Here is a 23,612-nt window from a genome sequence, read left to right on the forward strand (position 1 = left end):
GATCTTGCCCAAATTCCTTTGAATTTAGCAAAAAAAAAAAAAAAAAAAAAAAAAAAAAAAAGAGATAAGGCCCTGTTCAGGAGAAGTCCTGCTTTAGCTAGTGTGGTCCCTGCCCTCCAGCATCTCTGGGGCACCCAGAGGTGCAGCCGGTGCTGGGAGCTGCGTTGCTTCAGTGTGGTGCTTGGATTTACAAGGAATAACTCAACAGGGAAGCAGTAAAAGTGGGAGTCTCTGCACAAATGAGTTGTTCCCTGGATGCAATCCCGGCTGCAGGAGAAGCGGGGAGAGCTCAGCCCGTGGGAAGCCCTGGCCCACCCGACGCTGGGATGTGGTGGCAGATGAGGTCCTTGTCCCTGCGCTGCGGTCCCACTGCGCGTCACCAGCCACCAACAGGCCCCAGCGTCCCCGTCCGAGCGCGTCCCCGCGTCCCCATCGCCCAGGCGGCGGCATTGCGGGCTGCTCCTGCAGAACCTCGCAGCGCCTTTCATCGGGGCTGCTGCGGTCACTGCACTTGTTACAGGCGAGAGCAATGAGAATTTTATGAGGTGTAAATGGATGGAGAGCGCTCCGCTCCGGCGCGGCGCTCGTCCTCCCGCGCGCCCGCGTCCTCGCTGCCATCCTTGGCCCCGGCCCAGGGCCTCCTTGCAGCCTCTGCCCGAGGAAAACATATCAGCCCTGTGAGACGCTCTAATCCTAGCTGCTGTTGGGGTTGCTGTTGTTGTGGTTTAAAAAACCTGCTTCTGGCTGCTGGATTCATTAGGACCCAGTCTCCGGGGTCAGGGGAAAGCGGAGCAGCTGCTAATGCGGGAGCAGGAATATCTAGACCTCATTTCAAAGCAATAATGGAATTAGGGAGAAGACAAACCCAGAGCAGTCCCATGCCTGATGGCTTCATTTTCTGCTTCCTTCTTGCTTTGCACTTTATTAGGTAGAATTAGAACATGCACTTTGCATTAGAGGGTGGATGATTAAATCACGTGGGATTGGAGAGAGAGTTACCAGCGTTGGACTCAAAAAAGGGAAGTTTGGGCTTTCTTGGCCTTTTCTAAGAGCTTGGGCCACAGGTAACAAAAGTGAAAAGTGCATGGGGAATAGGAGGGAAAGGTGAGGTGGTGACGGAGAGGGAGCCAGGACTGCAAAGGGCAGGGCGGGAGCCTCGTGGGTAAGGCTGGTGCTATGTTACTAATGGAAAGCAAACTGCGATTTTTATTTTGTGGCAGTTCTTTTGTTCCACATGAATTTTTTAAAGCTCCTGTTGGAGTGCACTGCCCTGTGCCCGGATCTGCAGTGCGCAGGTTGCTGCATCCTCCTGGCACCGAGGAGGAAGAGGAGGAGGAGGAAGGCATGTTTCTGCAAAGGGGATTCGCCTTCCCACCTCTCCTTTGATTCCCGACAGCCTTGTCCAGGTCCATGGGGAGGTTGTGGTAGGACCTGGGCAGGTGGTGTGAGACCTGGCTTCGTTAGGGCTCGTTTACATGTGGAGCCTTCCCTAATGATCTCCATGTGTGGGGGCATTCAGGTCCTGGAGCAGGACCAGGTGTCCTGATGTCCCTGTTGGCCCCTCCGTGCATGGAGTCAAGCAGCAGCAGCAGCAGCTTGGGAGCAGCGTGGGGCTGTGTGCCCCATGGAGGTGTTGTCCATGAGGAGTCACGGCCAGGGAAGCAGGTCAGACAAAAGGGTTTGGGGGGATCTGAAACGTGGGTCTGAGCTGGACCCACAGCAGGTTGGACGCTGCTTGGAGCCGAGGGCTGCAGCTGGAGCGCTGGGGTAGGCACCGGGGAGGGAGTTCCCGGCCAGGAGTGAATCCCAGAGTGGGAACTTCCACAGGCAGAAGCTGGGACATCGGCAGAGCGTCCTGGGTGCGCTGGCCCGCGTGTCACCTGTGCAGCAGGGAGCTGTCCCACACCTGCATGTCTGCAAAACTGAGAAACCTGCGGGCTTTGGTGCATTTTTCATGAGGCTTTTGGGGAGATCAGAAGCATTGCAAACGAGTTGTTTAAGCTCCTTTGTGCAGGAGCCAAGTGGGCTGGGCTGGAAACTTCTGTTTGTGCGCTTGGTGCTCCGGGGCGGTGTTCCAACACCTCATAAATGTGTCGGGAAGGGACGGGGCAGCCGGTGTCTGCTGGGGCAGACGGGCGGTCGGTGCCGCTGGTTTCCTGCGCCTGTTCGGGCGGATTCATCCCCGTGATGCGTCCGCGCCGGCATTGCGAATCCGGAGAGGAGCGAGGCGGCTGCCAGCTCTGTGCAGATAGGAAGGTGCTTTTAAGTCAGTGCAACCATGAAAGCCAAAAGCAGAAAGCAGGTATCTTGAAAGCAGGTATTTTAAAATCAGGTATTTTGAGGCCTGGGAGCCGGGCTCGCTCCGGTGCGAGTTGTTTTGCACGGCGAGCGGCCGGCGCCGCGCGCTCCGTGTCCGGGGGATTCGTGCCGGCAGCTGGGAATTGCTGGGCTGGCTTTGACGCAGCTCCCGGCCTCCCTGGTGGCCGAGGTGGCCTCAGCCTCCATCTCCCCACGTGCAAAATGAGGGTTTTGGTGCTCTTCTCATCCCTGAAAGCACTACGTTGCTTACACTGAAAAAATACCGACTTTTTTTTTTAAACCCTTATGCTTTAAAACCTGACGCGTGTGAGATAGTTTCAGGCAAATTAAGTACTCATTCTGTAATGAAACGCTGCATTTTATGCATTACTTGTTTATTTTATGTTCAGGGGCTCTGATGGCTTTTTTAGAAAGGAGAAATTGGCTCCGTTTCCAAGTGAGCCGGTGAAGCTCTCTGTTCGAAAAAATTGTCATCGGCTTCAGGCTCTGTAAACACCTTTTTCTTTATTTCTTTTTTTCCCCTTTTTCCTAATCGAAGCCAGGTGAGGAAAGCATAGGCAGAAAACTGTGGGCAGCTTGAGTGGCCCCAGTGCTGTGTTTGCTCTGAGCTTGTGCCCTCCCATGGTTAAAATCCCGGGAAGGGGAGGGAAGGGGAGGGGAGGGAAGGTTGTTGCTGGGAGCTGGGCTCTTCCAGGGCACCCTGGACTCACGTGGCGGTGGGTGGAAGGAGTTTGCTCTGCATCTGCCCTGCACCTTCTGCACAACTGTTTGGAAACGGCCCCAGAGCTCGCTGGCATTCCTGCAGGTCTTGTTAATGGCTTTGGATCCGTGGCCTGTGATCTGCGGGTCTGGTACCGAACGAGTCCCCTTTGGGCATGGAAAGGTCTTTCCAGGAGCAGCACAGGAAATGGCTTTGACACCCCGCTCTGCTCCCCGTACAACCCAGGCGCCCAGGACCCCCGTTGTCCCCAGAGCACCCTTGGTCCCGAGCAGTACAGTGGGATGATGTCTTGGGAATGAGCTGCCGGGTGGGACCTGCTCCTGCCTCCCTGATGGACTCGGACACGATGTGCTCGGAGCACAAACTCCTTGGCCAGTCGTCATTCCTCTTGCTCGGAGGCAGGAATTCCCTCTGCCCCGTGTGACCAGCCTCACAGATGGCCCCAAGTTCAGCTTTTTCTCTGCTTGTTGGGACCTGGTGCTCCTTGCTCCGTTACTGCATCCCGTTGCCTTCCTGCCACCCGCGGGCTGCAGCGATTAGGGAACTGTGGAATTAACCAGCGACCGCTGTGGACCCGCGGAGCCGAGGATCCTGCGCGCTGCCGGCTGAGCCCTTCCTGCGCTCGACTCGTGTGTTTTTAACAACCTCGGATCTGCTCAGCACCGGGGCCGGCAGCGTTGTACCCAGCGGGGCATGGATGGAGCTCGCCTGGGATGCGGTTTGGCTCCGTCCCCCAGGGAGGAGGAGGAGGAGGAGGAAGAGGAGGTGCCTGCTGCCTTTGGAGCCTTGGGAAGCCTCTGCTGGGCCGCAGTGTCCCGGGGCACATTCCCTCCTGGAGCAGCTCCCGGCTCGTGCTCCAGGGAGGGTGCAGCCCCCGGTATCCTGGGACGCAGCCCCCGTGCCGGCTCCTTCCCGAGCCCTCGAGTTCCTGCCTCTCGCCAACCGTTACATAAACGCGTGTTGATGCCGAAGCGGCGGACGTCACCGGGGCTCTGTCCGTGCCCATAACACCAGTGTTGCCGTGGCGACCAGCGCGCTTCCGGCGGGGGGAGAAAGTAGAAGGAGACTAAAAAAAGGACAAAGAAAGAACAAAATAAGAGAAACACGCGACACATCCCGGCTCCGTGCCGGTGTCCGGAGCTGGGGAGGTCCCGGTGCGGCGGGCAGAGGAAACCTGGTGCAGGGTGTCTGCCCCAAGGAACGCGCACGGCTCAGCCGGGCGCTCCCAGCTCAACAGCATCCTGAATATCCAGGTGCTGCTGCCGAGCTGGATCGTCGGGATGCCGCCCGCCGCAAGGAAGCGTCTCCGGGTGGTGGGAATCCCGCGGGCTGTGTCCCACAGCGATGCTCCAGCACACGGGCATCCTCTGGGGTGACTTGTAATGGGATAGGGCTTAAAAACATATGTTTGGGTTGAAGTACTGTGGTGCCCTCCATAGGACATGGTGGGAGAAGAGGCCTTAAGTGTGGGGTATGGGGCCATCCTCATCGGGGCTGCTCACAGGGAGCATCCGAGGGGGCCGGGGGCTCTGGGAGACAAAATCTGAGCGTGACCCGAGAGGCAGCAGATAGAGGCTGATGTTGGTTTTTAAGGAATACGGTCAAAAAAAAAAAATCTGCTAAAACATGCCGGGTTTGGGCCTGCCGCGCCAAGGCTCTCCCCGTGCGGGACAGGCCGTCGGGGCTGGTTATTTCCATCGGCGAGGCTGATTAATGCGGAAGGGCTTTCAGCTCTCCCGTGCGCGGCCTGAATTAATGTTTTAGGATTTCAGCCGCTCCTCTCCCCGCAAGGCCGGGCCCTGGAAGTCCCTTTGTGCTCCTGTCAAGGGGCTATTTCTGGAGCGGATGATAGGAGCGAAGCCTCCGACTCCGCGCTCATTAACGGCGGCAGCTTATCCTGGTGCTGCTCCTAAGCTGGTGGGATGTGGTGACACTGCAGGGGAAGGCTGTCATTTCAACCCAATTTTTGCTTGGCATTTGCGCAAAAAATAAAATAAAAATGCCAGCATGCAAGCGCTGGATGCGGCTGAATTTGAGCCCTGCTTGTGCGAGCGGATCGGACTCGGTGTAATGCAATCTCTTTCCCTCCTGATTTCATTAAGCCCACCAAGTGCGGGGTAATTGAATCGCGGGCACTCGCCTCTTAATTAGCCGAGGTCAGGCCGTGCCTCCGGCGCGGGAGCCGCCGGATCAGAGCGGGATCAGCGCGTGTCTCCGTGCAGAGGGTGGCTCTGCCGAGTGCTGTGTCCCTGCAGGGCCTTTTCCTGGCAGGCGACTTCTGGCCAGGTACTTCCCTTCGATGTCGTAATGTTAAAGGAAGGGAATGAATAGCCAGGTTGTATCCAAAGTCTTAGCGGATATTTCCATGTAGCTGAAATGGGATTTTTCTGCTCGGAAAGCATCCGTGAATGCTTTGGTTACCTGTCTCAACAAAGCTGATGGCAAAAGTGGATTATTGGAAGCGGCCAGGGATAAGTGGAGCTGGAAAGCTGGACTCTGGTTTCACGAGCTATGGAATCCTGCCGGCTGGGGCTGCTCCCGCAGCACCAGGATGCTCGCTCGGGATGCTGAGGCAGGTTGGTGGCCGCTTTGCCGCTCTGGAGCACAAGGCAGGTCTCAATAAGGCACTTTCTGCTAATTGAAGCGTTTCCCTTTGTCAGCCGCTCGGCAGCGGCTGCGGAGCCGTAGCCATCAGCACTTTGTGCCTCACTCAAAATCCCATTAGCAGAGGAGCCAGCCTGAAGTTCCCTTCTGCTGGGGGATTAAAAAAAGTCAAAAAACACAAAGCGCCCCCAGCCCGCTGGTCTCCTGGCAGCGCATTAACGTATTGCTCTTAGCAGCGCCCCGGCTGCCCCAACGCAGCAATATTTAATCAGGTGTGGGGTTAGATCCGCACAGCGCTGCCCATGGGAGCAACGTGCCGCGAAGCGGGGCCGCATGGAGCCAGGAAAAACAAAATGCTATCAGCAAACAACCCCCATCCGTCCCCTTGGCTCCCCGCTCCCTCCGGCTGTTTTCCTGCCTGAGGGAGGTTTGTTCGCACAGGGATGAGCAGGGAGCTCGCGGGCACCGCTTGGATCCCTTCTTCCCAGGATGGGACATGGCATCGTGGCCGCCCAGGAGGCCTCGATTCCTGCGTGGCCGGATAACGCGGCCGTCAGCGTTACCATTTGTGCAGCTTTTGCACAATTTTGTGCAGTTCCTGGCTCAGCAGACGGCTGCGAGCTCGGCTTGGCGAGCTTGGCACGTGGCGCTGGCCAGGGAAGCGGGACAAGGGAGCAAACCCCTGGAAAAGGCGGTGGCTTCCCTGGGCCTGGGGGTAGCTCTGTCCTCCGGGCCGGGCTCTCTCCGCCCTGGGCTGTCGGCACCGAGCTGGGATGTGCTCGGGGGCTCTGCCTTGCCCGGCTTGCTCTGGGGAAGCCTTTGGCTCCTGCCTGGCTGCCATGAACCTGGATGAGGGATTTGGATCCCGCAGGATGCAGGGGCTTTGTCAGCAGGGGCCTCAGCAGCTCTGCTCTCCCTCCTGGCTTTTCGTTGGTGATTTCTTTAACTCGCGTCTTCCGCCTAAGTCCGATTTTACTTTTTAATCAGGCCTGCGGGTCCGGTATTCCCGGTTTGCTCCTGCTCTGTGTCTCCGCGATGCTCAGAGGGGACCCAGAGCATCCGTCCCTGGCCGCATCCGTCCCCAGGCTCGGGGATCCCAGCAGGCAGCCCAGCACGGGGAGCGAAGTGAGGACTCCCTTCCGCAGCATCCTATTCCCGCGGTGCCGAGTGCCAGGGAGCCCGGCATGCCGCAAGGGCTCGGAGCGACGCTCCGGTGGGAGGAAGCGCCACATCCCCGCGATGCTCCCGTCTCTCGCGGGGAGCCGCGGCCGGGGGGAGCGCCCGTCTGTCTCATCAGGCCCCCCGGCATCGCGGGCTGCTCCGGAGCCTTCCCGCTTCCGTGGGAATGTTTCGCACAGCCCTTGTCAGACGCACTCGCTCCATCGCTGACCTGGGGTCTTGCAGCTCGGTAGTTTTTTCCCTCTTTGCTTTCTCGAGGGCTTTGCAGGTCCTCGCGGGCTCTGCACATGGGTGCTCGGCACCCGAGGAGCTTCCTTGTGTGCCCCCGCAGGGCTATATTTGGGATAAATATTCCGGGCCCTAGCCACGACCTGGCAGCAGGAATTCCTCTCCTGTGTCTCCTGTGTCATGCGGATTGCCAGCTCCCAGTGACTCAGTCCTGGGGGATTTCACCGGAGTTTCTATGGAAAGGTCCTTCAAATGCACCGAAACCCGGAGCCTCCGGCTCTTCCAAAGCGCCGGGTCAGGACTGGGTGCTGTGGGGCCTCGCTGAGGCTGCAGCCTCTCTGGCAGCTGGTAAATGTTTTTGACAGTCTTAGTTTGGGTTGGGAATGCAAAGTTCAATCCCTGGCTGGAGGGAGACACCCCTGGGATAAGCTGTGGCACAGCTAATAGGGAACCGTAATGTCATTAAAGTGCTTTTCTGTAAAATGCCAGGAAAGGGCATTAGTGTTTTTTTTTTTTTTTCCCTAAAAGTTTGTATCCCTCATTTAATTTTTTAATCCATCATACCCTTGGCAGTGCCCTCGGCAGCACTGCCATGCAACTTTAATTTCATAGAGTCTGTTCATGTTCACCCTAGCTGCAGATGTCACCATGGGGAAGCAGGTACAGCAGGGTGAGAAATTTGGGTCAAGATCTGGGTTTTTTGGGCCTGCTGCGATGCCCCCGTGGTCGGACGGGGCGGCCGTGCTCGTGTCGTGCCGGGGCCGTTGGCTTCCTTGACCGCGGCGCACGTGGTTCGAGCGGGTCAGCATGCTGGTGATCCTGCTCAACTGCGTCACGCTGGGCATGTTCCACCCCTGCGAGGACATCGCCTGCGACTCGCCGCGCTGCCGCATCCTCCAGGTACGTCCCGGCCGCCGGCGCGCGGAGCTGGCTCCATCCGCCGGGATCCGCTCCCAGTCCTGGCGCAGCGGTCCTTGGTCGGGTCTGTAATTCCTCGTGCCGGGGGAGCGTGGGCTTGCGGGGAGCGTCCGGGGCTCCCGGCAGGGCTTTTCCCCGGCTCCCTTTCTATTTCCCCCTCTCTTTTCCAGAGTTTTGACGACTTCATCTTTGCCTTCTTCGCTGTGGAAATGATAGTCAAGATGATTGCGCTGGGGATCTTCGGGAAGAAGTGCTACCTGGGGGACACGTGGAACCGCCTGGACTTCTTTATCGTCATAGCGGGGTAAGCCCGGCGCACCAGGATTCCCCCTCTCCCTTCGGTAATCCCCGCTCCCGGCCCTGCATCGCCAGCGTTGGAGCACCGTGTCCGGCCTGGGTGTCCTCAGCGCAGCGGATGAGCGGGAAGCGCGCGGGGACGTGGCCGGGCCGCGCCGGCTCCCGCGGCACCGCGTCCCGGGTTTCCTGCCGCCCTGCCCGGTGCACGAGGCTCCGGCAGATCGTTTGGAGTGAGCAGCCGGGTTCCTGCAGGAATATTTCAGTGCAACGTGCGTGATTTACCCGCTTTGTTTGCTTTGAGGGCGAGCGACCAAGTCCGCCTTTCCGAGGCACCTGGTTTGAATTAGCAGCTGCTCTAGCACCCGAGAACCTCCTGGCTGGGGCTGGGAATCCACATGAAAAGTTCCTGGCCCGTGGCCAGCAAATCGAGTCACTTGGACGCACTGAGCGCTCACCGGCCCTCGCCTCCCCTCCCTGCTCCGGGAGCCTGGGGACCTTTGGGAAAACGGTGCTTTTTCCCCAGTTCTGATACAGAAATCAGATGAGCTGGATTTTCCTGGAATGGGCCAGGGACCCCTCCCAGCCAGGCCGTTTTCCAGGCGCAGGGGGCAGCGGGATGCTCAGGGGCTGCCCGGACAGGCAGCAGCCTGTTTGCTGCAGGGACTCGTGGCCATGGGCTGCCGCGGAGGCCACGGTCTTTGGGGACGCTCAAAAAGCAGGTTGGAGGCAGAGGGGGGAGCAGAACTGTGGGAGCTGGGACAGTCGGTGTGAAGCAGCTTCCCGCACAGAACGTGCCGCTCGCGGCGGCCTCGGCGCCGTTCCGAGGGGGATTTTGTTTCCCCTTGGAGCATCTGGGCCGCGTTGCCGGCGGCCGCGGCAGGACGTTGGCTGGGCCGGGTCGCTCTGTGCTGGCCGGGCTGCCAAAGCGTCCCCTGGCCGGGGGTGTTCGTATCCCGTGCCCGGAGCCGCGGGTGCGTTCGGAGGGAGCCGCGTGCAGGAATACGGGAACACCTCGGCGCGCCGTGCAGGAAGCAGGGGGGCTGCGGCGCGGCCCTTGGATTAGTTTCCATCGTGGTTACGCTCCACAGGAGCGAGCGAGGTCTGTGCTGGGCTCTGCCGCCGTTGGCTGCTGCCAAGTGCACAGGGAGCCCGTGGGAGCCGGGGCAGACAGGGCTGCCCGCGCCCCCCCTGCCTCTTTGCGCTGTCACGTCGGGAGCTGTTTGCTGGGCAAAGTAAAGGTGAAGCGCGAAATGTCCCTCTGCCTCTGCACACAGCGTCTCTCTGCGAAGCGCTCTCTTATTTGCACTACCCCTCCTGATCCCGCGGCAGCACCGCAAGGTCAGGCCTCGCTCCGGCTGCCAATGTCACCGGTCCCGCTGTGGCCGGCTGGGCTCGCGTTGTCTGTGCCGCTGGAGCCGGAGCCTTCCCAAGGACCAGGGCCTGCAAAAGCCAAGCCAAGGGTCAGAGCGACGTCCCTCTGGTGCGGCCGTCCCTCCTGTCCCTGTCCTAATTCCGCTGCTATAGCGCAATGGTGCTTTGCTGAGCACCCGCATCGCCTCCCACCTGGGCACCTTCCCGGGATTTCCGTGGGTGGCGGCGCTGGCTCCGGAGCTTCCGCAGCCGGTGCCAGGGCGGCCCTGCCTCTTGCTCAGGGATCGCTGTCTGTGCGCGAGTGGCTCCCATCTGGACCCTGCCAAAAGCGATTGAGCCGACAAGGGATCGAAGGGACTTTAAACCTGACGCAGGACGTGGCCTTCCCGGTGTGCTCGGCTTCCCTGCCGCCCGTATCCGGGCGCTCTCCTTCCCGCTCCCCTCCGGAGTTAGCCCATCTGTTCCAGCAGCAGCTGCTTCCACGCGAGGTCCTGCCCTGCCGCTCCGCGGTGCCGGTGCTTGAGGAAATATGGAGGCGCTGCAGGGACTGGAGCAAAACCTCTCTGTTACTCAAATCAAGACATGGTTAAGGAGTAGATTTAAGTATAGGATGAAGAAAAGCACTCTGGTGTCAAATCCCAAGCATGTAGAGTCAAATTCTTCGGAGCAGCAAGGCTTCCACCTGGGCCGAGTTCTGCAGCGCTGATGGGAGCAGGGAAGGAGCAGAGCGGATCTTGCAGAGCTCCTGCCGTGTCCCCCCTTCTGCCGCTGCTTTTGAGGAATTGCAGCCCGGAGCTGCCGCCAGGCGCTGCCGCGGCTGCTGCTCGGAGCTGTCCGTGGAACAGCCGGCACCCGCGGGACGGGGCCGGGGACGGTGCCCGCGGGCTCCCCGCGCTCTCGCCCGCGGCGGGGCTCTGCTGCCGAGCGCTTTTTAGCGCTCTCTAACTGCCCGGATCGATCTCGTGAGCTTGCGGAGAGTAAATGATTTCTTTGTGACAATGTAATGCAATTAGTGCTAATTGTAGAGAGTGTAATGTCTGCAACACATCTCTGTAATTACAGTAAAACTTGCTGGAGATGAGAATAGCGCTGTGTTATCAAAACTCTGCTCATTGAAACAGGGCTTTGGCTCTAGGTTATGGATTTATATGGGGGAAAGTTACATGGGCTGCAAGCCTGGGCTCAGCCCTTCTCGGGCCACGTGTTTTTGAGCCCTCTCTGTGCTTTGCTCACCACAACAGTAACAGGCCCCTTAAAGCCCTCATGCAAAAGCTGAACACTGCTGCAGTGCTTTGCTTCTGATTCAAGAGGAGCTGGAGGTGGCTGGCAATCAGCTCGCTTCAGAAGCAGATAGGATTTTCTTTTCTCTTTGCCTCCTGGAGGCTTCTTCTCATGTTTTCTGTGTTTTGATGACTGTATTAAAGAGTTAGCTCCACTGAAGTTGTCATAAACAGCCCCTAAGGAGGCCTGGCTCACTCCTGCTTCTGCCTGGAGTGCTGAATTCTAGGGATGGAGGATGCTGTAGGAAGCCTTGACGTGGTCATAGGTGTCTGGGAGAGAAGGGGCTCCTGGAGCCTCGTCCAGATTTGTGCCCATGAGAAGCTGCAGCTCTGCAGCTGGGGACGGTGCCTCCCTGAATCCCTTTAAGCAGGCAAAGATTAAAAAACTCCTGTGGCCTGGGAAGAGCGGAGGTTCCGGAGCTGCCTGGTGCGGCTCCCTGCTTTGTGCCCACCTTGCTGCAGAGGTTGCATCCCTCGAGGAGGAGCAGCCCAAGCCCAGAGCACCCTCAGTCTGAGCTCCACCGCTAGCACTACTACTATTTTTATTCCATTCCGCTTGATTAAAAAGAGTATTTCTTAAAATTGAGCAACGCCCCCGCGGGCGGTGAGACCTCCGAGGCTGGAGAAGCAGTGCTTGGGCAAAAGCAGAGCACGGCAGAGGCAGCGCAGGCTGGGCCAAAGCGTCGCTGCGGCTCTCTGAAGATAGGACCCGGTCTCAGTGATTTCCCCTTGTCTTTCCCAGTGCTGATGGCCTAATATCATCCCCTGCTTGCTGCGCTTTGGAGATAAAGGGCGTCTCCATGCCCAGTTTTGGAAGCCCTTTTAACAGTGAATAAATCTGAGTCTATCTCCTCCTCGCAGCGAGCGGGGGCTCCGTATCGCTGCCGACGGAGCGCTCACCCCCTGCAACGAGGCCGTCCAGGGGGTCCTGCCTGGTTTTGCTGCTTTGCTGCAGACTCGTTAGTGCTTCAGCCAAACCCCCTTGGTTTGGATGGGCTGGCTCTGCATGGAGACCTGCTTGGAGCCCAGCTCCAGCACTTGCCTTCCCGGGGAGCTGCTGGGTTAATAATTTTGTGCACGTGGCTCTCCCTGCCGCCGCTTTTCATCTCTTTCCCTGCAGCGGGTAATGCATATGCACAAGGTTTTTCTCGGAAACTGCAGTCAGCGCAAACTCAGGGGCTCTGATGTGTGGGTTTTTTTCTACGTGCACTTTTAATATTTTAGAAGGTGGTGTCTGACTTAGTTGGTTGCTTCCCAGTTTTATTTGGGCTCTTTTGAAGCCATCTGTGTGAGGTTTCTGCTCTCACAGCAGTGGCGACCCAGGGAATAGGAACGGAGCCAGGACGAGAGGCAGGCTGGCTTGCAAGGGAGATCCCCACGGGGGTGGAGAGCAGGTTTGCTGGCATCTCTGTAGCTTGTCTAGAGGCTGCTGGGGCCAGGAAAGTCCCCCTGGAGCTCCTGCTCCTCGTTCAAGGCTTTCCAAAGGATTTTGCTGGAGGGCTGCTCCGCGTTGGACAACGTGCTTACAAGATCCTTCCTGCTTGGCTGCTGTGTGGAAAAACCCCCATGACCCAAGCCTATCCCCAGGCAGAACCTGACGGGGTTTTTGTGCCCCATCCATCCCAAACCTTTCTAGGCGTCCCACCAAGAGCCCGTCCTACCTCCGGCTTTGTAGATCCTGTTCCTTGGAAGCCCTAAGCGCTTCCTTGCTGAAGAGCTCCCATGAACAGGAGTTGCTGATGGCTCTGACAAGTTTCAGCACTTGCTGTGAATCCCTTCTGTTTAGTGCCTGGCCTTTTTCTACACCTTTAACTTCCCCGTGCACTCGGGTCCGCGGCCGAGCTTTGACAGGCGTCATGCCCCTGCAGCTGAACAGAAATGACGTCCAAGTCGAAGCTTCAGAGTGAGTTTGTTACACTGCAGATTTCCAAGGCACAAATCTTGGCTATGCTGGTAAATGCACCCGTCACATCGCCAGTTCATGACATCCTGACACCAGCTGTCTCTGGGCATCTTCCCTGGCCAGGGAACAGGGACTGGAGCATCCCTTTGCCTTGGTAAACGACTTCTGGGCAGGGAGTTGTTGGGATTCTCGTTGGAGCTGTTCTTTAGTGACTGATTTTCACCCACATCTCTATTTCGCTCAGCTCTTGTCTCAGCTCTTGCAGGTTGCTGGCGCAGTCAGGTCCCCGGCCCTGTCTGGGTGCTGCAGTCGAGGGCCGCGTCCCGCAGGAGAGGCCTGCAGGGGTTCGGGCTCCGTGCTGCAGCTGGCTCAAACTAGGGTACCGCCTTTTAAAATTATATTCTGGCATTATAATTACCTTTCTGTCAAATCAAAATGTGTTTTGAAACTGTCACTTTGAAGTCTGAGAGGGGATGTGGTTTGTCCTCTGCAAATGTACCAGGTAGGTGAACACCAGGGATAAAGAAGAGCCATATAAGCTCCTTAAAAGACAATGTTGGCACGGGAACAAATGGATATAAGCTTGCCCTGAATTGATTTAGTCTGGAAATCAGGTTTCTAACCATGAGAGTTGGAGGGAGAGGAGCCACCCTACTGGCTTGAAGATGGACCTTGGTGATGTTTGGAAGAGACTCGTGTCCCGTGGTTGCTCGTGGCAGCTGGAGCCTGGTTGTGTGCAGAGCCTCGCGGTCCTGCTTGCTGCATGTCCCTGACGCAGCCTCTTTGGGGTGTGTGTGGGCAGAGCTGTGTTTTCCCACAGCTGAGAGCGAAGCCCTGGCAGAGCCGTGATGGATGGTCCTGCTGTGCTAGAGGCATCACGAGTAGGGAGGGATGGAGGTTCCTTGGTTTACGTTTGCCTCAAGTGTCTACAGGTGTCACCTGTTGTGACTCATGTGTTTGCTGGTCCACCTAACGCCCACCTGCAAGTGATCTCCTGCTCAACGCTGGATAAAGCTAGAGCAGCTGAGCTGGCTCCAGGAGGAGAGGGGCTGCTCTGGGGGCTTCCTGGTAAGCCAAGGCTGTGTCTGGGAATTCTCTCCCTGGACTGCGTGGTGACTTCCAGGAAGCTTCTGCCCTGGACTCTCTACAAGAGCAGTGGCCAAAGCAGGTGGTAGCGACTGCAGCCATCGGAGCTGTTGTACAATATTCTCTCTCAATGACTCTATTCTGATATGCAAATAACCCCTAATTAATTCCTCTGGCAAACTTTCCTGATGGGAGAGATGCAGTTAAAAAGTCTCTCTGTGGGCAGCTGGCGTATAATGTTTCATTTATAACGTTTGATAATCTAACCTGAATCTCTTTCCTGGAGATCCTTGACACTCCTCCGTGTTCGTGTCTTCACAGCATGCTGGAATACTCCCTGGACCTGCAGAACGTCAGCTTCTCAGCCGTGCGCACCGTCCGTGTCCTTCGGCCACTCAGAGCCATTAACAGGGTTCCCAGTGAGTTGGTTCCTTATTCCCGCTCGTTGATACCCGTTTTTATATCTGTGCCCCACAGAAGGGAGAGCAAATGCAGATGCTTCCTGTGTTGCATTGCAGCCCAGTCATTGACCCAGACCTTGGTTGTGATGTCCTACTTCTGCTCTTTGGTTTCTAGGGCCTGACATTCTCCTACTTTAAATAATATTCCTCTGACACCTTTGGAATCAAGACGGGCAACTAATCAAAAAGAAAACTAGTGCTGTAGTTGCACTGCCTTTTTTTTTTTTTAAAAAAAAAAAAAAAAAACCTTAAGAAGGTCTTAGGAGACCAGTAAGTTGGAGTGATGCGGGTGGTAGAGTTGCCCGAGTTGACAACCTTCAAAGGGTCAAAGCCACTTCACTCGCACTGTCCTGTGTCACCAACCTCCTGCAGAACGAGATCTAGTTCTCTCTGCTGAAGGAGCAGTTGTCCAAGATGTCCTATCTGATGATGCATGAGATGGGTCGGAAGGAATGCGGGTGAGGAAAGTCATGCTTTCCTTGTGCTAAGGATCCAGCTGCTGTTGTTTTTTATTTAACATATATTGTCCAAGGTATTTCCTCCCTGGGAAGCCAAGATGCTAGTCCTGCTCGCCTCATGTCTTGAATACAGCGATGTTCTGAAAGCCTTGGAGTACCTTAAGGAGCACTGAGGAATATTGCAATATCTTCCTCTTTGCAAGAGTTTTTCCAAGAGAAATGCTTCTCATGAGTAAAGCTGCCTATTTTCCAGACCTCAGGAAAATGAGCAAGCCTACCTTACCCCCACACCTCCAAGGCAAACCCGGATGGGATGGGAGGAGGTTATCTGCTGCTGTCTTAGCAAGTCACGCTTGAGGGTATCAGACCCAGCTTTGACGCTGGCCGGTGGCGTGGCCTAGTCCTAGGCTCAGCCCGTGGCTCGGGGAGGTGCTGGTGCCCCTGCAAACCCCTCCAAACTTCCCCGGGAGCCATTCCCGTTCCACGGTGCTGGGCACAGCACAAAGATCTAGGAGAGACGGGCAGTAAACTCCATCTCTGTAAGGACGGAGTGTGTTAAGCGTAAGTACAAGTGCATTAGAAATGTGTGCCTGGGCCTGCAATGCTGCGTATCGAATTCAGCGCTGTCATTAGCCAAATTAAATCCCAGGCTGAACACTCACCTACCTGAACTAGCCGATGTCCTGATGAGAACTAATCAGCCTCAATTCTGTCTGTCAGTGCTCGAGGTGCCAGGGCTCTATTTATTTTTCTGATCCTGACTGTTAAACTTAATCTGGTGTGCTGCTGCTGCTGTTGTTTCAACCGTTATGGTAGCGTCAGAATCCTGTTTGCAATATATATTTTTTTCCCTGCTGAACTGATGGATGGCTGAATTTATCTGCCACTGTCTAACTGGGGATGTAATTCACTTAATGTATTTTCAAATCCTGAGTAATTTATCTTGGCTCCTGTGCAACGTAGCTACAATGGGAGAGAAATGTAAGGTGGAAAGGGGGAAAGAAAGTTCTTTATGATGATAAATGCAGTAACCACAGAAAGTCATTTCAGTTAATTAGGAGTTGACGCAAGGTGGTTATTCCCCAGCAGAGGAATAGAGGAGAAAAAAAAAACAAAAAACCCTGATAGTGGAGGTGACAGCAGCAGGTAACAGAGAAAAAAGAAAAACAGCTATCTTGAAGTATCAAAGGGTGCAGCAGGAAAGATTTATTTAAATTAAAATCAATATAATCAAGCAAGAGAATGTAGAAGATGGGGAAAGAAGGAGAGAGAGTAGAATATTACAGAGATGTCAGATGAAATCACTTTTTTTTTCAGCGTGTGTAAATGTCAAGTTGAAGTCACCATCAATTTGTCTTTGTTACAGAACTGTCTGTTCCTGAACTTGTGAGAATTAACTGCCAGAGAAAATCCTATGTTTTAAGGCAGAAAGGGGATTTAGGGTAGATGGGAGGAATTAGGAGGGGAAGGGAATTTTAATTTTGATATATTGGAAGAAAGGAAAGGAATGTGACAGAACAAGGGCAGTGTAGAGGTCAGTCTGTGGGAAGGTGGGAGCAGTTGCAGAGAGAAGGTGGAGAAGACTCCTCAAGGAGAGGAGGAATTGAGACAGGGAGGGAAAGAAGGGACAGTGGATGGGTGGGCAGCTGAATGTCAGGAGATGGAAAAGCATGGAGTGTGGATGGAAAGGAAAGAGGCAGGAGGACATATCTGGAATATGAAAAATTCTCATTAACGACCACTTTGTCTTTGCCCCAGGCATGCGCATTCTGGTGACACTTCTCTTGGACACGCTACCCATGCTGGGGAACGTCCTTCTCCTCTGCTTCTTCGTCTTCTTCATCTTCGGCATCGTGGGAGTGCAGCTGTGGGCGGGTTTGCTCAGGAACCGCTGCTTCCTCCCCGAGAACTTCAGCATGTGAGTCTGCAGCAGGGTCCCCTGCGCAGGGGGCAGGACAAGTGTCTCCAGGTCGGGTAAATCCATGTCCTGCCGGTGCTGGAGGGACCAGAGGTCACACCAACGTGTGGTAGAGCAGCGTCCAGCCCAGAACTGGTGCCCTGTGATCTGGTAGTTATTCATGCATAGTGCTGTGAATCTGGAAGAGCCATAAGGACAACACAAACCCGACAGGCTCTTGGTTGTTATTATGGGTAATCATCCAACTAGGGAGGAAAAACAAGTCTCCAAAACTCTGTCACCTCTTAGCAGATCACTTCCCAATGCAGACTCCCGAGTGTTGATCCAGTTAGACCCGTACCGTGGTGCGATGATTCTGCAGCCCCATAGTCTCTGTCTTGCACACAGCAGGATCATGGAGAGGTCGCTGTGTCTGGATGGCTCTTGGGCCTGGAGCGACAAGTTTTGTCCTCTCCCACGCATTTCCTAATCAACTACCACCCCTCTTGTAGACTGTGTCCTCAGGGCGGAGCAGGAGACTCATTAGCAGGGCAAGAGCCCTCTAAATAACATGGCAACAGAGCAAAGGGACTGATTCACCACTGAGGAAATCCAACAGAGTTACAGGTTTGGGTGCTCTCTAATTGAACCAGAATTCCAGGGGCTTAGATAAGATTTGAAGGGTATTAAAGACAATTCTGCAGGAATTAACTGGGCTGAACTAGGCTTAAAAATATCTTTGCAAGCTTTAGTGGGAGTCCTGGCAGCATTAAGGGGATAGCTGTTTGCTGAGCAAGAAGCCAGTTGCTGGCTGGCCACAGGTTGTTACATCTCCCTGAAAAGCATTTTTGCATGGGTAGCTGTTGTCAGGCCACCCTCAGAGGGAATTTATAGCTTATCTAGTGCTGAACAGTCACTGTGAAATGCAGAGGAAAGGCCCTGACTGGTTACACAAGCTTGGGAGATCAATGTGCATAGAGTCTCCCCGAGCTGGTCTTAGATATCCAGGACTGGAGATACATGAACATAAATTGACTGATTTCCATCCTCTTGCAGCAAAGACTTCAGAAGCCCTGTGGGGCAAAATGCTGCTCTTAGTCCCCCATAGTCAAAGCTGGAGCAACTCTCAATGGAGAGGCTCTTGGTAAGGTCGGAGCGGTTGCTCCAGAACCACAACATTGGACGTAGCAGGGCTTTGACATGGTCTAACCCATCTTGTTCGCTTCTGAACTTCTTAAGAGAGCATTAGCATCCATGATAAGAGTTTTCAGACTTCTTGCTGTTACAGTTGTTACTGTGGCAGATTGCCCGTAGCCGGTGTGCGAGCCCAAGCTGTGTGTGCCCTCTTTCAGCCCTTACACCGTGGACTTGGAGCGCTACTACCAGACAGAGAATGAAGATGAGAACCCCTTCATCTGCTCCCAGCCCCGTGAGAACGGGATGCGCTACTGCCGCAGCATCCCAACGCGGAGGGAGGAGGGCCTCGAGTGCACGCTGGATTATTATTCCTACAATGACACCACCAACACGTCCTGCGTCAACTGGAACCAGTATTACACAAACTGCTCTGCCGGGGAGCACAACCCCTTCAAAGGTGCCATCAACTTCGACAACATCGGCTATGCCTGGATTGCAATATTTCAGGTGAGCGCTGTGGGGAGTCAGTCCCCTGTCACCGGGGAAGAAAACAGCCAGTTGGGTCTGCCCATGTGTTCCCAGGGATGTATGATCGCGTTCCCAGAGATGATTCAGCACCCAGCATCTGTGTGGTAGTGCCAGGGTACTTGAAATGCCAGGAAGACGATTTGACGTGTGCTCTGAACATGCCCCTCTTGCATCCGCAGACAAAACCCTAGGCTCCAAATGCTTTGCTTAAGCAGGGAGCATCCTGGTGTGGAGCAGAGCCTGGAGCTTGCTCCTCCCTCTGCAAAACACAGCGATGGACTTAGAAACAGAGTCAGTGTTGTGGGCAGCTGAGTGTCGCTCTTGGCATCAATGAGAGTAGCATTTGGCTCCTTAGTGCCTTGTAGTGGTCTGAGACATGGTGCCAAGGTTGGGCATGACCCAGCTATGAGAAGCGTTGCCTGTGCGTGGTGTTTCCCTGAGCCTTGGCGAGTCTCTGTTCCCTTCCCTCTCTCTGCCAGGTCATCACACTGGAGGGCTGGGTGGACATCATGTACTTCGTCATGGACGCGCACTCCTTCTACAACTTCATCTACTTCATCCTCCTGATCATTGTGAGTTGTCCCGTCCTGTGAACAGGTGTTTCCTCCTGCTGCACTGGAAAGGGCAGAGTGGAGTGGTGGAGCAGACAATCCACTGACTGTCTCTACCTAGGAGGAGTAGAGACTGCGCGCTGGAAGTTCTCCTCCTTTAATGGCTTCCTTGGATTAAGCTTAAAAGATAGGCAAACTTTCCAATCAGCTTCTGAACTCTGGACAGGGAGGAGGCTGAAACTGTCTCCCATCCAATAGCCTGGCTGGCTGGAGTCCTCGGTGGAGAACGGCCATTCCAGGAAAGCAGTCCCCCGTCAGAGAGCACATTAAGCCTTGAGGGAACAGATCAGTCCCCACGGGCTGCCCACGCTTCAGTCTCGTCTGGGCCCACCCATGAGGAAGGCAGCAAAGCCCTTCCGTGCAGGGACCTCATGATGGGGTTGGCCTTCGCAAGCAGAAAGGGCTACAGCAGCTAGCTGAGCTCGTCGGTGTCTAGACTCTCTTTATCGTCAAGGCAGAAAAATAGGTGCTTTAAGGGGTGATTCATCTCATCCTGAGGTAGATATCTAAAATAAATTAGATGCATTGCAGACTTGATGTGCCTATTTCTTTCTTGACTCCAAAGGATCGTTAGGTGCCTCACTCAGATGTAGCTAAGTGAGATGAGCCCCATTCTTCCTGTCTAATTGGACTAAGTCCAGCAAAATAGCTGTACATCTTCCATTAGACCATTGCAGGGATTTCTGACCCTCATCAAGCCAGGACTTGAACCCTGAGGAGAAGGTAGGAATCTGTTTAGCCCATGTTGCTTTTTCTGGTTCATCTATTCTGGGGGGTGCGGAGAAAAAAAAGGAAGAAAAAGAGAAAAAGTAATAAAGGCAGCAGTTCCTTGTTCTCTGCTTCTCTGGAGCAACAGAGAGGAAGGGAAACGGTGCCTTCCCAGATGCTGCGCGAGCACCTTAGTGGTGTGTGGTGGCCCATTAGCAGGGGCTGGGGACATTAGTTATTCTTTGTGACCCAAGCTGGGATCTGCAAGAGGCAGAACCTCCTGGGTTGAAATAAAACCCCAAAGCTGTGGATGCAGACTGCTGATGCCCTTGCGTAACAGTAACTCGCAAATCCTGTTAGCAGAGAAAGGGATCCGCTCACCAGCTACCCACACACTGCCAGAAAAAAAAAACACCCTCCTATCAGTACGGCTCAGTGCGTTCATCGTAATGCCACTAATTGTGATAATTACAACTGCTGTCTGCAGAGACAGAAAAACAAAACCTTAAAAGAGCAAAAGCTTTTTGTCAGAATGATCTCCTCTCGGCTCCGATCCTGACGCCCTCGGCAGTGCCCGGCGTGGGGGTCGGGGCGGCTGCATCCAGGGATGAGGCGGCTGCTCCGTGTGCCCCTGTGGCCGGGCTCCCTGCTCGGCTCGTGGGCATCCCCACTGCTGTTTGTGCCTTCAGCTCCAGCTGGTGGTTTTGCTCTTCCAGCCTTGTGTTAGTGTCCAAGGGTGACTTGTTCCATCATTTCTCTGGCCTTTTTGCCAAGCCAAGCACCTGCTCTCGCACTTCCCATGGCATCTCTGCACTGTCTGGGGCTGTAAAGCCCCATCCCTGTCCTCCCTCCGCTCTGCTCTTACAACCTCCCTGTCTGCACGTTCCTCCAGCTCCTGCTGTGCAGTGCGCTGGGCTCAGGGCGCTCTCCCCAAAGTGTCTCATGCACAAGGGGGAGACCCTTCTGCTCCCGGCAGGGCAGAGGAGGGGACTGGGGCCCTGCGGTGCTCAATAACTCACCCCCATGTGACGCTGTGGGATGGGAATACCCTGGAGCAGGAGTGGGGCTATGGGAATACCCGGCAGCTGGACAGCTGACACGTCTCCTCCCTTAGGTGGGCTCCTTCTTCATGATCAACCTCTGCCTGGTGGTTATAGCCACGCAGTTCTCCGAGACGAAGCAGCGCGAGAGCCAGCTGATGAAGGAGCAGCGGGTGCGCTACCTGTCCAACGCCAGCACCCTCGCCAGCTTTTCGGAGCCGGGCAGCTGCTACGACGAGCTCCTCAAGTACCTGGTGTACATCGCCCGCAAGGGCAGCAAGCAGCTGGTGGAGGCGTACCGGGTGGCCGGCGCGCGCATGGGCTTCCTCCCCAGCCCCGCGAGCAAAGCGGCGGCCGACCGGCAGGCTGGGAAGCAGCGGCGCAGGAGAAGGTCCTCTGTGCACCACCTCGTCCACCATCACCACCACCACCACCATCACTACCACGTGGGCAACGGCAGCCTGCGGGCGCCGCGGGCCAGCCCGGAGATCAGCGACGTGGACGCCGGCTCGCTGCACAACGGGGCCCACCGGCTCATGCTGCCGCCCTCGGCAGCGAGCCCCGGCGCTGCCGCCGTCAACACGGAGTCCGTGCACAGCATCTACCACGCCGACTGCCACTTGGAGCCGCTCCGCTGCAGCGCGTCCCTCGCTCAGCAGGGCCTCAACTTGCCCAGCCCAGAAGAGATGCCCAAGAACGTGGTGGGCAGCAAGGTCTACCCCACTGTGCACCCAAGCACCTCCCATGAGATGCTGAGAGAGAAGAGCTTGGGAGAGGCTGCGGTCGGCACTGGGGCCAACAACCTAACCAACCTCAACATCCCCCCTGGGCCCTACAGCACCATGCACAAGCTGCTGGAGACACAGAGTACGGGTGAGTGCTGGCGCTGCAGATCAGCCTCCGCTGGCGTTTCTGAGAGATCCTCATTTCTCTTTTTCCACTGGATCTTTCCAGGGTTCCTTTCGGTCCATGTCACAGACAAAGGTGATGGCTTTCCAGGTAAGGCCAATAGGGATCTTCCAACCTACCAAGTGCATCTGACAATCAAAGTCAGATGCATTTTCTACCTTGCCGGCTTCATACTTGCAAAAATCCGAGGGAAACTGGTGTTTCCAATGAGCCGGATTTCTTTTCTTCGCTTCCCCCCCTTCACCCTCACAGTTTATTCTGCAATTACAGGGAGCACTCCCCAAATCATTGCACTCGTAAAATAGGCTGGCGTGGGCTCAGGGATGCAAACCAGACCTGGAGCCAAGCTGAGCCCCTTCAAAACAGCCAGGTCCCTTTCTAGATGAAACGTGGGGGTTGGCAATGTCTGCGCCGCTTGCTGCTGAGTTCGGATGTGGACGCCTTCCAGGTCCAAATGACCCGAGTCCCTCAGCACACCCTTGAGTACTGCTTAGCTCCACTCTCTGAGGGACCTGAGCCTTGCAGAGATCAAATGTCTGCTTTTCAGAAGTTCTCAATGGCAATCGCAGATGCTGAGTATTAAACATCAACCCTAAGCGATTTGCTCAGGAAATCTGTAACAGAGCCAGAAACCAAATGCAGCTTTCCTAAGTTGGGGGTTTCATACCTTCACCGCAAGACACTCTTTTCCCCTCCACATCCTGAGGTTTGGAAGCTCGGGCTGGGTTAGTTCGAGCGCTCTCAGCCTCCAAGAGGCTTTTCTGGGCCAAGCTTTCCGCTGTCGTGTCCCCCCCGGCCCAGCGGCCTCTCTCACCGCAGGCTCTAACCTTTCCAGCCAAGACCTCTGCGGAGAAGAGCTGAAGTTCTTCAGCCCTTCCAGAACCTCAGAATAACTAAACAGAGTTGGGCTTGGAGATGGTTTTGTGCTGGGTTGTTACTCAATCCGATGTTTGCTGTTGTGGATGGGTCAGGAATGCACTTGGTAAATAGCCTCTCCTGCCTCTTGCAGCCAGTGTTTTAAGAGAATATCCCACTTTTATTGTTGGCCAGGGAAGCTGGTGTCCACTGAGCGCTGGCCCTGCTGGCAGCACGTCCTCTGGCCAGGCCGTTTCCTTACTCTGCATGCGAGTCCTCCTAATGGCATCAGAGCCGCTGCTGCGTGACCCAGCGCAGAAACAGGGGGACCAACCAGAGCCCTGTCCCCCTGGGAAATATCTGGCAGGTCCAGGGCCATTTAGAGCTAAAGGGGCTGGAAGATTCCTCCCATTGCCACCTGAGCTCCCCAGGCTCCCCTGAACGTGCCCTGCTGGCGTTCCAGGTACCTGCAAGCTCTCCAGCCCCTGCGCCAGGCTGGACGGCAGCTCCGGCAGCGCCGACGGCTGCCCCTACTGCCTCAAGGCGCTGGGCAACGACGCGGAGCTCACGGACCACGAGACGGGCGACTCGGACAGCGACGGCGTGTACGAGTTCACGCAGGACGCCCACTACAGTGACCAGAGAGACCCTCAGCGGGGAAAAGCCCGGGTGAAGAAAGTGAACCGGGTTCTGGCCTTCTGGCACGTGGTGTGCGAGACCTTCCGGAAGATCGTGGACAGCAAATACTTTGGCCGTGGCATCATGGTGGCCATCCTCATCAACACGCTCAGCATGGGCATCGAGTACCACGAGCAGGTAAGCCCTCTGCGCGGCACCCTAATGCTGTAGCTTGGCCCTTGGTGGTGGTTTTGCCACAGAAACGTGGCCTGTGTTGGTGCTGGAGCCTCAGATTGACCGGGCAGCCCTGGTGCCTTTGGCTTCACTGTGTTGGAAGTGGGAGCTGCTGGGGCATTGAAAGCAGGGACCAGTGGCAAAGGGTCTCCTATGCCACAATCAGCAGCAGGAAATGTGTCTGTTCTCATGTAAGCACGTTTCTACCTTGTAAATAGCTGCTCAGCCTCATGGCAGCCCCGTGCTCCGG

The 23,612-nt window shown here is 55.8% G+C and overlaps 1 protein-coding gene across 4 annotated transcripts in view; it reads left to right on the forward strand.

Annotated features, from left to right (window-relative positions):
• Positions 1 to 23,612, forward strand: part of CACNA1G (calcium voltage-gated channel subunit alpha1 G) — a 115,987-nt gene that overhangs the window by 14,491 nt on the left and 77,884 nt on the right. For 3 of the 4 annotated variants that reach the window (XM_088538157.1, XM_088538166.1, XM_088538169.1), the window contains exons 1-9: positions 7,842 to 7,951; positions 8,140 to 8,273; positions 14,228 to 14,325; positions 16,584 to 16,743; positions 18,075 to 18,366; positions 18,867 to 18,959; positions 20,821 to 21,619; positions 21,701 to 21,745; positions 22,974 to 23,326. In XM_088538157.1, the coding sequence (XP_088394283.1) occupies positions 7,859 to 7,951; positions 8,140 to 8,273; positions 14,228 to 14,325; positions 16,584 to 16,743; positions 18,075 to 18,366; positions 18,867 to 18,959; positions 20,821 to 21,619; positions 21,701 to 21,745; positions 22,974 to 23,326 (2,067 nt within the window). In that variant the 5' untranslated portion in view covers positions 7,842 to 7,858. Of the gene's footprint in view, positions 1 to 7,839; positions 7,952 to 8,139; positions 8,274 to 14,227; positions 14,326 to 16,583; positions 16,744 to 18,074; positions 18,367 to 18,866; positions 18,960 to 20,820; positions 21,620 to 21,700; positions 21,746 to 22,973; positions 23,327 to 23,612 lie in introns of those variants that run through there. The other variant, XM_088538173.1, reaches the window with a different exon arrangement.

This window comes from Tinamus guttatus, unplaced genomic scaffold (genome assembly GCF_059628265.1).
Source record: "Tinamus guttatus ecotype Peru unplaced genomic scaffold, ASM5962826v1 Tinamus_guttatus_pri_ptg000045l, whole genome shotgun sequence".
Lineage (NCBI taxonomy): Eukaryota > Metazoa > Chordata > Aves > Tinamiformes > Tinamidae > Tinamus > Tinamus guttatus.